The sequence below is a fragment of the Thamnophis sirtalis genome, unplaced genomic scaffold, assembly GCF_051295495.1.
Source record: "Thamnophis sirtalis isolate CommonGarterSnake01/CBP01778 unplaced genomic scaffold, rThaSir2_p1.2 scaffold_2, whole genome shotgun sequence".
In the NCBI taxonomy this organism is placed as follows: domain Eukaryota; kingdom Metazoa; phylum Chordata; class Lepidosauria; order Squamata; family Natricidae; genus Thamnophis; species Thamnophis sirtalis.
The window spans coordinates 105,053,700-105,066,114 of record NW_028261382.1 but is presented as its reverse complement, the minus strand read 5'-3'; the positions used below and the strand labels follow the sequence as shown (position 1 = coordinate 105,066,114).

The following is a 12,415-nucleotide window of genomic DNA, read 5'->3' as shown; positions in this document are numbered from 1 at the left end:
GGTGGATGATGAATGGCCCCTCCCAGAGGAAATAAAAGAGGAGCGACAGGGGAGTGGAGTTTGCAGGAGACAATTAGTCCACTTAATTGGTTTGTGACTCTCCGAGGCTCCTCACCAAGTTTTGCAGAGATCGGCCTGTCAGCTCTCTAAGCCAGATAAGGTCTGTGACTGTAAATCCTCCCTTGAAAGACTTTGCTGGATGTGAATGAGCAGAATTCACAGTCAATTAATAAAAGGGTTTTTTGTTGGGATAAGGAGTTTGCTTCAGGCTCTTAAGAAGCCTAGGTCAGAACAGCCATATTGGCCAGTGCATATAGTCCTTGGCTTACAACCGTTTGTTTTAATGACAAAGGTACAACAGCACAGAAAAAGTAACTTAGGATCAGTTCTCACACTTTAGACTGATACAGCAGCCTCATGGTTACGTGATCAAACGTTGGGTTCTTCACAACCGGCATGTTTTTATGAGGGGGGGCGGCCTCCCAGGGTCACTTGACTGCAATTGGCAAACTTCCCAGCTGGCTTCCGACTGGCAGAGCCAATGGGGGGAACCGAATTTGCTTAAATTCGTGATTCATTAACTATGTAGTGATTTGCTTAGCAACCGTTGCAAAAAAAAAGGCCATGATGTGGCTAAATAGGACAGCAAAGAGCCGGGTGGGTGGGTGTCGCCCACGCACAATTTCCAATACCAGTTTGTGTGACACAATTAGTATTTCCCAAATTAGAATATGAATATCTCTTTTTCCTTACTTCATATAAAGACCAAACCCAGCATCCTTCTAGCACTGATGATATTACCTAGTCTGGTAATGAAACGTCTGCAAGGAAACCAAGCGCAGAGAGCATCAAGGAACCCTCCTTTCAACCCTGAGCTACAAATACAAGTTGTCCTTGAGTTAGGACCACAAATTTGAGCCCCAAATGTGTGTTGATAAATGAAATACAGTTGCCAAGCATCCGAATGTAAATCATGTGACCATGGGGCTACTGCAACGGTCGTAAGCAGGGGTGGGCTTCAGGGGGTTCGCAGGGGTTCAGGAGAACCTCTAGCTAAGATTCTGTGCAGTTTGGAGAACCCCCAAACTCCACTCCTGGATGGCACCTTCCACCCCACCCCTCCCAGGAATCCCCACGTGGCCCGTTTTGGATGCAGGTAAGTGCAGGGCGTACATGGAGGCTCGGGGAAGGAGCCTGGGGAGGCTGTTTGGTAAAAGCCTCCGGAGCCTGGGAAGGGCAAAACCACTCCCCCTCCACTGTGGTGCAGGAGGCCAACTAGGCCACGTCCATCATGGCCACGCCCACCCAGCAACCGGGCAGAGAACCCCTTGCTAAAAAAAATTAACCCCACCCCTGGTCGTAAGTGTGAAAAACATTCGTAAGTCACTATTTTCAGTGCTGTAGTAACACTAAACGGTCACTAAATGAACTGTTGTAAGCCGAGGATTACCTGTATTCTCTTCTTTTAATAATTCAAAGGCTGCCAAAGAAGAAAAACAGGGAAGGAGGAAGGCAGGGAGCCCAGCGGCCAACAAGGAGCCCCTTCTCAGTTCGTGATTGTCTCTGAACCTCCGTGTGGGAGCCCAGTTCTCACCTCATTGAGGGCAGGTGCCTCATCACCACATCCAGAGCTTGAATGGTTTCGAAAGGAACACTTGGAAGACGACCGGAGAGAGCATCGTGCAATGCCTGAAGGCTCACAACCGACATCCACTTGATGGCTACCTTGAATATTCGGTCCTTCCCCTCTCCTGGCAACGTGACCTCCAATTCCACCTGCAACATTTGGAAAGCAGTACAAGATGATTCTTTCCGCTTAAAATATCCACGCCCAAAGAATGAGGGAGGAGGGAAGAAGAGAAGTGAATTCTCCTGCAAAGAACTGGAAACGTTTGTTTTTTTTTAGAAAGTATGAAAAAGCTACCATATTTTTCGGAGGATAAGACGCACTGGAGTATAAGACACAGCAAGGTTTTGAAAAGGAAAAAGCCATCCATTGCGACTGGGGAGACCATAGCCTTGACTATACACTTTTGTTGGCAGGGTGATGTCCCTGCTTTTTAGTCATGTCTTTAAGGAGCACCCTGAGCTCTGACCTGACTTTCTCTGTTGGAAAAAGTTATATGAAACTTTAGATTTAGAAACAGGTGGCAGCTTCTTTCGCAGTGGCTAAAGAAGTCTTCAGCCGAAGACTTCCTGAACCTATTGATCAAGTGAACTGGAATATGGGTCCATTTCTCTTTATGGAATTATTGTGCTTGATTTGTTGGGGGTGTGCTGCCTAAACACTTCATATCAGGTCATGCCCCAACATTTCAATTGGATTATGGTGAAGGCTTTTATTCCGCCATTTCAAAATACAGACTCCCTCCTGTTTAACCATCTGTTATAGATTTACTTGTCTGTTTAACGTTGTTGTGCTACCTGACTGCATTCCTTTAAGCATCAGCTAATGGACAGAAAGCCTTGATTTTCTCTTGTAGAATTTGCTGGTAGAATCCAAAGTTACTGTATTTTTCAGAGTATAAGACACACCTTTTTCCCTCAAAAAAGAGGGTGACAATCTGGGTGCATCTTATGCATTGAATGCAGCATTTTTGACCTCCTGAAACCCCACCCCCTTTGCAAAAATGGCTGTGCATAGCTTTTAGGAGGCTTCCAGAGTGCTCCTGGGGCTGGGGAGGGCAGAAATGAGTGAAAAATTGGCTGTTTTTTGCTTGTTTTTGCTCCCGCCAGCCCCCAGGAGCACTCTATAAGCTTCCTAAAGGCTACGCATGCCATTTTTTTGACAAAACCCCAGCCCCCAGGAGATCTGCAGAACTTTTTTTGTAATTTGCCTCTTCAAAATCTTGGTGCGTCTTATACTCTGAAAAATATGATATTTGTTCCATCGGTGACCAAACTGATGTGAGACCCAAACACCAAGAAAGATACACGGGGTTTCTTCTAAGCAGAAGAACATGTTTGCTAGGGGCAAGATTCATTTCCATAAACCCCATCACAAAGAGCGAACTCCAAAAGTGGCATCTAATATATGCGTTATTATTTTTAATAACGGAGGACCATCCGATTCAAAGCAGATTGCCATTTTGTTCATTAGATCACGTGATTTATCCTGCTTGAGAAGGGGGATTGTCCGAAGGCTTCGCATATTTTTTTCCCCGACAGGCAGCGAATTTTCGCTCAGTGCATACAAGAAAGATACGATTCAGCATACTGGTTGGCAAGGGGGTGGTTTAACCAAGCCCTCTTTATCTATTAATAGGGCTTAGATCAAGCTTTGATTACATGGTAGGTTACTCGGCTGTGCAAAATTACTGGTTGTTCTAAAGGACTCACCAACTCTCCCTCACCAGAGTATACCATTTGCACCAGTGGTGGGTTTCAATTAATTTTACTACCGGTTTGCTCATCCATGCGCACTTGCTCGAGTGATGCTTCTGCACATGTGCAGAAGGGTCCGGACGGGTGGGCGGAGCCTCCCGCTTGCGCCACTACTGGTTCACCCGATCCAGGCAGAAACCCACCTCTGATTTGCACTCTCATCGTCTCCTGGCGAATTCATTGTACGTTACTCCTCAGGCGGAATGGGACAACTTGCCACAGCCAACTCACCGCAGGACAAATTAATAATTCAATTCAATTATTTAAAATAAATTTTAAAAACAATTAATTTTTGTCATTGACATTTCATTTTGTTCCTGCTTTTTCATCCTTTCTTTAATGATTTGACGAGGCAAGGTGGCGTAGAGGTTAGAGTGCAGTACTGCAGGCTACATCTGCTGACTGCCGGCTGCCTGCAATTCGGCAGTTCGAATCTCACCAGGCTCAAGGTTGACTCAGCCTTCCATCCTTCTGAGGTGGGTAAAATGAGGACCCAGATTGTTGGGGGCAAGAGGCTGACTCTGTAAACCGCTTAGCGAGAGCTGTGAAGCACTGTAATATAAGTCTAAGTGCTATTCGATTCCACCATTTCTTTGATATCAGTGTAACTCTTCTCCTGCAGAGAGTTGTCCCGCAGCAAGTTGACTGCGGCCAGTTGGCCACAGAGATTTGCCATAGATCCTTCCTCGGGAATTTGCCACACATACTAATTCCTCCACACATATACACACTAATATTCAGCTTAACAAGTAAATAATATGGGACAAATATACGTTTCGCCCAACCATAAAATTGTATTTGCACAAACAGAAATTAAGAGCCAAACTTAGCATTATATACTTACTTTATCTCTCCCTATTGGAAGCGGCATCGCGGTGTAGAGATTTTTTCTCCCATCAAATACTGGCTTGCGATCTCCAAAGATCTGGGCTTTAAAGTGCTGCACCATGTGCTCAACTATTTCTCTGGAAACAGAGAACCGTATGAACAAAGGATCTTCTGCTATTCAGACAAAGTATTGAAATATAATAATAGGTGATCAACGTTATAAACCAAAACAGCGTTTAAAGGGCTGGTTGAAATCTCCTCAATTTAGAGCACTTTCCATGGATTCCCTCGGCGTTCTGTACATAAGATTTATTTATTATCTAACTCTGTGTTTCTCAACCTCAGCAATTTTAAGAAGTGTGAACTACAACTCCCAGACTTCACCAGCTAGCATGGTATCTAGAGAATTCTAGTTGAAGTTCAGGCATCTAAAAGTTGCTGAGGTTGAGAAAGAAACATCCATCCATCCATCCATCCATCCACCCACACTCTCATCCATCCACCCTTCCATCCATTCATCCATCCACTCACTGTCCCATCCATCTATCCATCCACCCACCCACCCATCTTCCCATCCATTCATCCCCCCATTCATCCATCCATCTAGATCCATCCACCCACCCACTGTCCCAGCCAGCCAGTCAGCCAGCCAGCCACTCACCATCCCATCCACCCACCCACCCATCTATCCTCCCATTCATCCATCCATCCATCCACATCCATCCACCCACCCACCATCCCATCCATCCACCCACTGTCCCATCCATCCATCCATCCATCCATCCATCCATCCATCCATCCATTCACCTACCGTCCCATCCATCCATCCCCCCAACATCCCATCGATCTATCCACCCATCCATCCACATCCATCCATCCACATCCATCCATCCATCCATCCACTCTCCCATCCATCCATCCTCATCCATCCATCCTCATCCATCTATCTCCCCGTTAAGGTGACTCTGAACGGCTCTTGTTGTTATATTGGAAAACAGAATACGGCAGAAAGGACTGGAAGCTGGGAGTCACTTAAAAACACAGGTGAAGACCCCTGGATCAACTTAAGGAACAGGTATGCAATATGAACCTGTATCCTCAGATGATTCGCCACAATGAAGAGAATCCCTGTCCCTTTGCTTTACAAAAGGCCAGAACAATTCTGAGTGATAGAAGTCACCTCTACAGAGTAAAAGTATGGTGAGTAACTGCGTGTTCTCTTAGCGATTTGATTATTGCATAAAATTTTAAAAAAACAAAGAAGCCAAGAGAAGATTAAGAAAATTGTCTGACACTAACATTCACATGATAAAATGAAGGTAAACTGCTTCAAACTTGATTGCAGAAAATACGACTTCAGCAACAGAGTGTTCAATGCCTGGAATGCTCTACCTGACTCCGTTGTTACATCCTCTAACCTCAAACTGTCTAGCGTGGACCTCACCCCATTCCTAAGAGGTCCGTAAAGGGGGCGTGCATAAGCGCATCAGCATGCCTATTGTCCCTGTCCTACTGTCCCCATTTATTTGTATTCATTTCCTTTGTTCATGTCCATGTTCATACTTCTATCTGCTATTTTGTACATGTTTGATAAACGAAGAAACAAACAAATAAATAAAAATGGCTCATATTCCTCCAGATTGGATTTTATGTTATGGGGACAAATCCCTTATCCAGCTGTGAAGGACGAGCTTTGTTATGCTCATCCAGAAGTTAGAGGATGTAACAACGGAGTCAGGTAGAGCATTCCAGGCACTGAACACTTGCTTCAAGCTGAAAAGCCAAATGCTAGCTTGTTACACCCAGGGGCATCTGGAGATTTCTGCTAAAATGAGCAATCACAAACACCCGGGCCAATTTGAGTTGTAAATGCTTCTTTTAACAGAGGGTTGCGCTCCATCACCTCTAAAAGACAACGTTGTGCGACTTTTGCTAAAGCAAACCTCGCAGGCCTGTCCTGTCTCCTACCTTCTTTTGGAAAGCGAAGCCCCTGAAAGGAGTGGCAATTAAATTTCGGGCTTTCTTGGATAAAGGTTATTTATTTGAATCTATTCCTCAGCTCAAGATTCGTCTTGCCGACCTTTGCGGGAATGTGATATGACTGACCATCCCTGCTGATTGTTGAACTCACAACAGCCCTTGACAACACTGATTGTAATAATTACAAAGCATTGGATATATAAACGGTGAGGGGGGGGAAAGTAGCTTAAGGACTCCCTAAGGATTCTGTCTCATTGCCCTGTTCCTTTCACATCCAGTGAAGAGATCACCCAGAGTGGGGGGTCTCCAACCTTGGCAACTTTAAATCTCATGGACTTCAACTCCCAGAATTCCCCAGCCACCTTTGCTTAAAGTTGCCAAGGTCAGAGACCCCTGACCCAGAATGTCTCATCTCCTTTTTTAATCAATGGCCCAAAGACAATAGAGCACTGATGGCTAACCTTTTTGTCATCATGCGCCAAATACAATGTGTGTGCAACACCACCACCCTGTGCGCCCTGTGCATGCATGCACGATCCATCCATGCTCCCTCGCCCTCAGCACATGCACACATGACTCCTCCTGCACTCCCCCCATGCATGCACGCTCGCCCCCCCCATGCCCACCCCCCACACATGCGCACACGTCTCCCGCATGCACCCCACCCACCGTGCATGGGTGGCAGAGACCCCAAAATCAGCTAGCCAGCGGGAGGCATGCATGCATGTGCGGTGGAGTTGAGTTGGGACAATGGCTCACTTGCCCGCAGAGAGGGCTCTGCATGCCACCTGTGGCACGGAGGTGGCACGCGTGTCATAGGTTCGCCATCACACCTATAGAATTTACCCCATATTAATTCTAGAAACCTTGATTCAAAAAGGCCGTACGGATACAGGTTAATATATTCTCCTGAAGGAACAATAAAAAGAACCAAAAATTATTCTCCTGCAAACATTTCCAGCTTCATCCTTTTAAATGGTTCAACCATTCCCCATTTAGGGTGCGGGATCATTGCTAGCAAGATCACAGCTGAGAAAGCAGCACATAAAGGGATCAATATTATAAACTACTCTCTTTCTCTGGAAACATCTGAACATCTGAATTCTGATCACATGACCACAGGGATCCTGCAGCAGTTGTAAGTACTCAAAACGGTCATAAGTCATTTTTTTCTAGCGCCGTTGTAACCTCGAACAGTCTCTAACAGATTTGTTGGAAATCAAAGACTGCCTGTAACAAAAGCTTGAATGTCTAAAGCACTTCTCCCCCTCCTGCCTTTACTTTCCAGAAAACTAGGGAGGGTCCCTCCTGAGAGGCTTAGAACAGCAGGCTTCCCAAGAGGATGAAACAAATGCCTGGTCCCGACAAAAAACCCTTTTATTAATTTACAGTGAATTCTGCTCATTTACATCCAGCAAAGTCTTTCAAGGGAGGATTTATAGTCACAGACCTTATCTGGCTTGGAGAGCTGACAGGCCGATATCTGCAGAACTTGGCTAGGAGCCTCTGAGAGTCACGAACCAATTAAGCAAACTAATTGTCTCCTGCACCCACTCGCCTTTTATTTCCTCTGGGAGGGCCATTCATCATCCACCTTACTCCTAAACAGCTAAAGAACAGCTGTTTCCTTCGTCTGGCAGCAACTCTGCGCATGTGCACACTGGGAACAGTCTCCAGCTGTTCTTCTGCCTCACTGATGTCTGACCCTGAAGGCAGCTGATAACTGGCATATGGCTCTGGCCCCCTCTCTGCCTCCGACGCAGAGCCCTCCTAGAGTCTTCCCCAGACTCCAGGACTGGCCCAAGTTCCTCCCCAACCTTCTCACTGTCCGAATCTGCTGCCGCTGGCAGGCCACAACAGCTTAATCAAATTACATTTCTGCCCAGGACTTGGATTTCTCTTATCAGACCGTAATCTAAGCTGCAGCTCTTCCTCCTGACTCTCAAGGTTATTCTCACAGCCCATTATAATCAGATGCATACCAACGTTGGGCTCATTTAAATAGAATTCACAGCAGTTCGTTATCAATTCCATCACCGTCTTTTTCATCGCAAAGATCTCTTAGAATGAAACCTAACAACCTACCCCTATCTTCATCTATCAATTTTTCATTCCTAAGAACTACCTGGGGGAAGGCAGATAAACCTTACCTGTTCTTATATATAGTTTCTCCAAAGTCCTTTTATACAACCAAATATGTCTGCTTCCTCCTGCCAGCAGGTGAAGACAGGAAAATAAGCAGTCGGTATCACCACCTGCCTGTTTAAGACGCTTGCTAGCAAACTACGGTACCAACTCACTAGCAAGACTGGGAGTGACCGAAGGAGATGAAATTTGTGAGATGTGAATTGCCATATCTGCAAAACTGATTAAGTCTGAAAGTTGTATATAAAATACAATATCTCTAACCATAGGGGAGGGAAAGTGGGGGGGAGAAAACATTTAACATGGTGTAAGATTTGGAGAAACTGATCTTATTTATAGAAGATACTTTTACATGCAAATTATTGTTTCGGGTTTCAAATTAAAACACCACAGCCATCAATATTCCCAGGAGAAATAGCTCAGCACCAAACTATGTGCTTTGAAATGCACTTATTTTAAATGAAAAAAAAAAGAGATGTACGAAACTATGGGGAATGGGAAATAAAAAGGATGGGACGTACCTGTTAACTCTTCTAGGACATTTCTCAGGCTTTATATCCAATTCATAATGATAGATGTCCATTTTGGGGATGTCCATTTCAAAGAAATTGGCTTGCAGTTTGATTGTTCTTCCCGAAGTACCAAAATCAGGTCGAGGGGGAGGTTTAAATGCATATGCCTGCATTGGAGGTGGCAGTGATGGAGGTGTTGTAAGAACTGAAAGAAAAGAAAACCACAATAAGTGATGCAAGTTGTATCTTTCTCTCCAAATCTTCCTCCATCTTTAAAGAAAGTATCGCTTGTGTCCTTAAAATTGTCATCCATCATCTTTTGTCAGACTAATGATCGAACAATGCCAATAAACTAAACTAGGGGTCAAAAGAGAATATAGTTACAGGCAATCCTCAACGTACGACCACAATTGAGCCCAAAAACTTCCATTGCTAAGCAAGACGGTTGTTAAGTGAGTTTTGCTCCATGTTATGACCTTCCTTGCCACAGTTCTTAAGTGAATCGCTGCAGTTGTTAAGTTAGTAACACGGTTGTTAAGTGAATCTGGCTTCTCCATTCACTTTGCTTGTCAGAAGGTCGCAAAAGGTGATCACATGACCCAGTCATAAATATGAGCCAGTTGCCAAGAGTCCAAATTTTGATCAAGTGACCAAGGGGATGCTGCTGTATTGTTGAATATATTAGTTTTTTGTTTACTAGAGGAATAAGTTAAGCAAGCATGTCAAATCAGACTTTGGGTTAGGCCCTGGGAAATTTTTGCATTCAGAAATTCCAGAAAACTCAAGTGATACCGCCTTTACATGATGAGTCTTATTTCCCATTCTCAGACAGCCAAACGATGCCTTTATTAATGACTCATTCAGAGAGAATTACTAATAGTTGCATCAACCAGCTATATTTGGAACTTAGAAATAAATTCAGTACATTTGAAAAGTTCCGTCTTAGAACAATCACACCTAAAGTTCTAACGTGCTCACTTTCTATTCTGTCCTCGTCACAGTGTTTTGGTTCAACTCAGTCAAGGGACTGAGAATCAACAGAATCAAAGAAACATAACTGGAAGTTTTGCATGGTTGACATACTGCAGAATCATAATGTGCCATATATGAATCGGGGGGGGGGGTTGGGGGGGGCTGTATCCGGCCCGCCCCCGAGCATGCATCCAAAATCCTTAGCCATCTGCATGGCCTTTGACTGGCTGCAAAGTTCAGCAGTCAAGCCAGAATTGTGAAAAAAAAAGACTAGGAAGAAGAGCCTCATGCAAATACATTTCCTTCCTGCTAGAACAGTTTTTTTTCAAGTTTTAGAGCAAGCACTAATAAAAAAATGATATTACTTTAAAAGATGGATTACGGTTAGTTAACTCCAGAGGATGGTAGAGGACAGGAAGGCGTGGAGGAACGTTATCCATGGGGTCATGATGGGTTGGACAGGACTTTGCAACCAACAACAAAAATACTCGACTTATAATCATTCGTTTAACAACCATTCGGAGTTACAACTGAAAAAAAGTGACTTGTGACCAGTCCTCGCACTTACGATTTTAACAGCACCTCCAAAGTTATGGGATCAAAATTTGGGCACTGAGCAACCGGCATATATTTATGATGGTTGCTGCATGCATCCATCCCAGCTCGCAAATGGGATTGCAATTTGCCACTTTTCCAGCTGGCTAACCAATAAGTAGAGCAAATTCTCAGAATAACTTCACGATTTACTTAAGAACAGCAGCGATTCACTTAACAGTGGCCAAAAAGGGGGGTCATCGAACTGGGGTGACTCTCATAACCCCCTTGCTTAGCTTAGCAATGGGAATTCTGATGCAAACTGTGGCCAGAAGTTAAGGATCACCCGTAGATTTAATGCAAGTCGTTTTAGGACTTGAACTAGCAATCTGTAAGAAATCCCAAAGCTGGGTGTTAAGAGTAGAAAGTCTACGGGCGTGATGGTGAACCTATGGCCCATTTGCCCAAAGTGGCACACGAACCCATGTCTCCCGGCACACGCAGCCTTGCCTGTTTGTCTTCTGGGTTTCTGGCACGTATGCACACGTGACGATCAACTGTCCACACACGCAGCAGTGCTGAAAACCAGTGTGCACATACATGCTGGCCAGCTGATTGTCATGCGCACATACGTGCTACAACCTGGGAGCTCAGCTTTTCTGGAGCGTGATCCTTTCACACACACAACAGTGCCAAAAATCAGCCTGCACTTGTGCACCAGGCCAGCTGATCGTCGGGGAACGTATGCGTGCTAGAACCTGGAAGTTTGGCTTTTCCGGAGCATAGCCCCAATGAGCGTGTGCGTGTATGAATGCAACGTCTCCACGTGACCATCACTGGTCTAGGGAATTCATGGAAGATATCAATGGCGAACCACTTCCGAATACATGCCAAGAAAACTACATGAATGTATGTGTCCATGTACACCAGAATTCTCCAACCTTGGCAGCTTTAAGGCCTGGGGGCTTCAACTCCCTGGCTGGGGAATTCTGGAAGTTGAAGCCCCCCGGCCTTAAAGTTGCCAAGGTTGAAAACTCCCGATGTAGACCCCAAGAGACAAGCTGGAAGGAGATTTTTAAAGAGGAAAATAATATATTCTTAAGATACTACTCAGGTGGGGAATATTTAAGATCTCCTGTTGGGTCTAGTTCTCTTTTGTGTGTGTGCTGAAATGGAGGAAGGGCAACTCCGATCTTTTGCCGACCCAACCCAAATGTTTTCTCCCCACCTTGCCGTCTCTTCTTCAGCATAATTTCTCAAGTGATGAGAAAGAGACTAGATAGAATCACAATTTGTTCAACTTTCTGCACAACATTTGAGGCGGGGGGGGGGGGGCAATCCTAGGCATATCCCGTTCCTGAATAACTTCCCAACTGCCCGTATTTTGCCAGGCTACGCAGACTATCCAATTTTAATGCACATTGTGTGTCTTTAAGAGGAGTTTGCCATTCCCAATGCACCAGCAGGATTCCTTATCTCAAAGGGAACATTAGATGCTCTTTCTCCATATTTGTCTATCAGCTGCCAGCAGAAACGGGTTTAAAAGAAGGCATAAGGCTATTCTGAAGCATTCTCAGACTGGTGGAACTTTTGAAAAAAAATACCTGCTCTTTTCAATAATTTTTATACTATCTAAGAAATCTTATGAATATTGCGTTAGAGTATTTAGGAGATTGTGTGTATCAGACGCTTCCCTTCAACGAATCCCTTTTTAATAAGGTCTTCCTTTAATGTGCCATACCAAACCAGCAGAAGCCACACACGCTGAGCAGAGCAACTTAGAAAATTAAGACTTAAATTTGGAAGGAAAAAAAATTGGTTACAGATACAGCTACCTCCCCAGGTTTTTATGCATCTAAACATTATAATTAGTCTACTGGTAAGATCTGAGGGGAGCTCTTCAGCCAAAGATAATTAACTTGAGTGGGAAGTACAAATTACTTCCAGTTTATTCTTAAAAACACTGGGTTTTCGTTTCCCTTAAATAAAGACTAGTCGCTAGCAAATAGACAGCTAACATTTGCCTGTGGTCTCCCACCCACCCCCACCCCCCAAACAAA

The 12,415-nt window shown here is 44.5% G+C and overlaps 1 protein-coding gene across 1 annotated transcript in view; it reads right to left on the bottom strand.

The window, feature by feature from the left end:
- Positions 1–12,415, bottom strand: part of AGO2 (argonaute RISC catalytic component 2) — a 45,653-nt gene that overhangs the window by 22,692 nt on the left and 10,546 nt on the right. The window contains exons 2-4 of the mRNA XM_087706652.1: positions 8,859–9,054; positions 4,229–4,349; positions 1,595–1,776 (exon numbers count right to left, since the gene is read on the bottom strand). Of these exons, the coding sequence (XP_087562778.1) occupies positions 1,595–1,776; positions 4,229–4,349; positions 8,859–9,054 (499 nt within the window). The remainder of the gene's footprint in view (positions 1–1,594; positions 1,777–4,228; positions 4,350–8,858; positions 9,055–12,415) is intronic.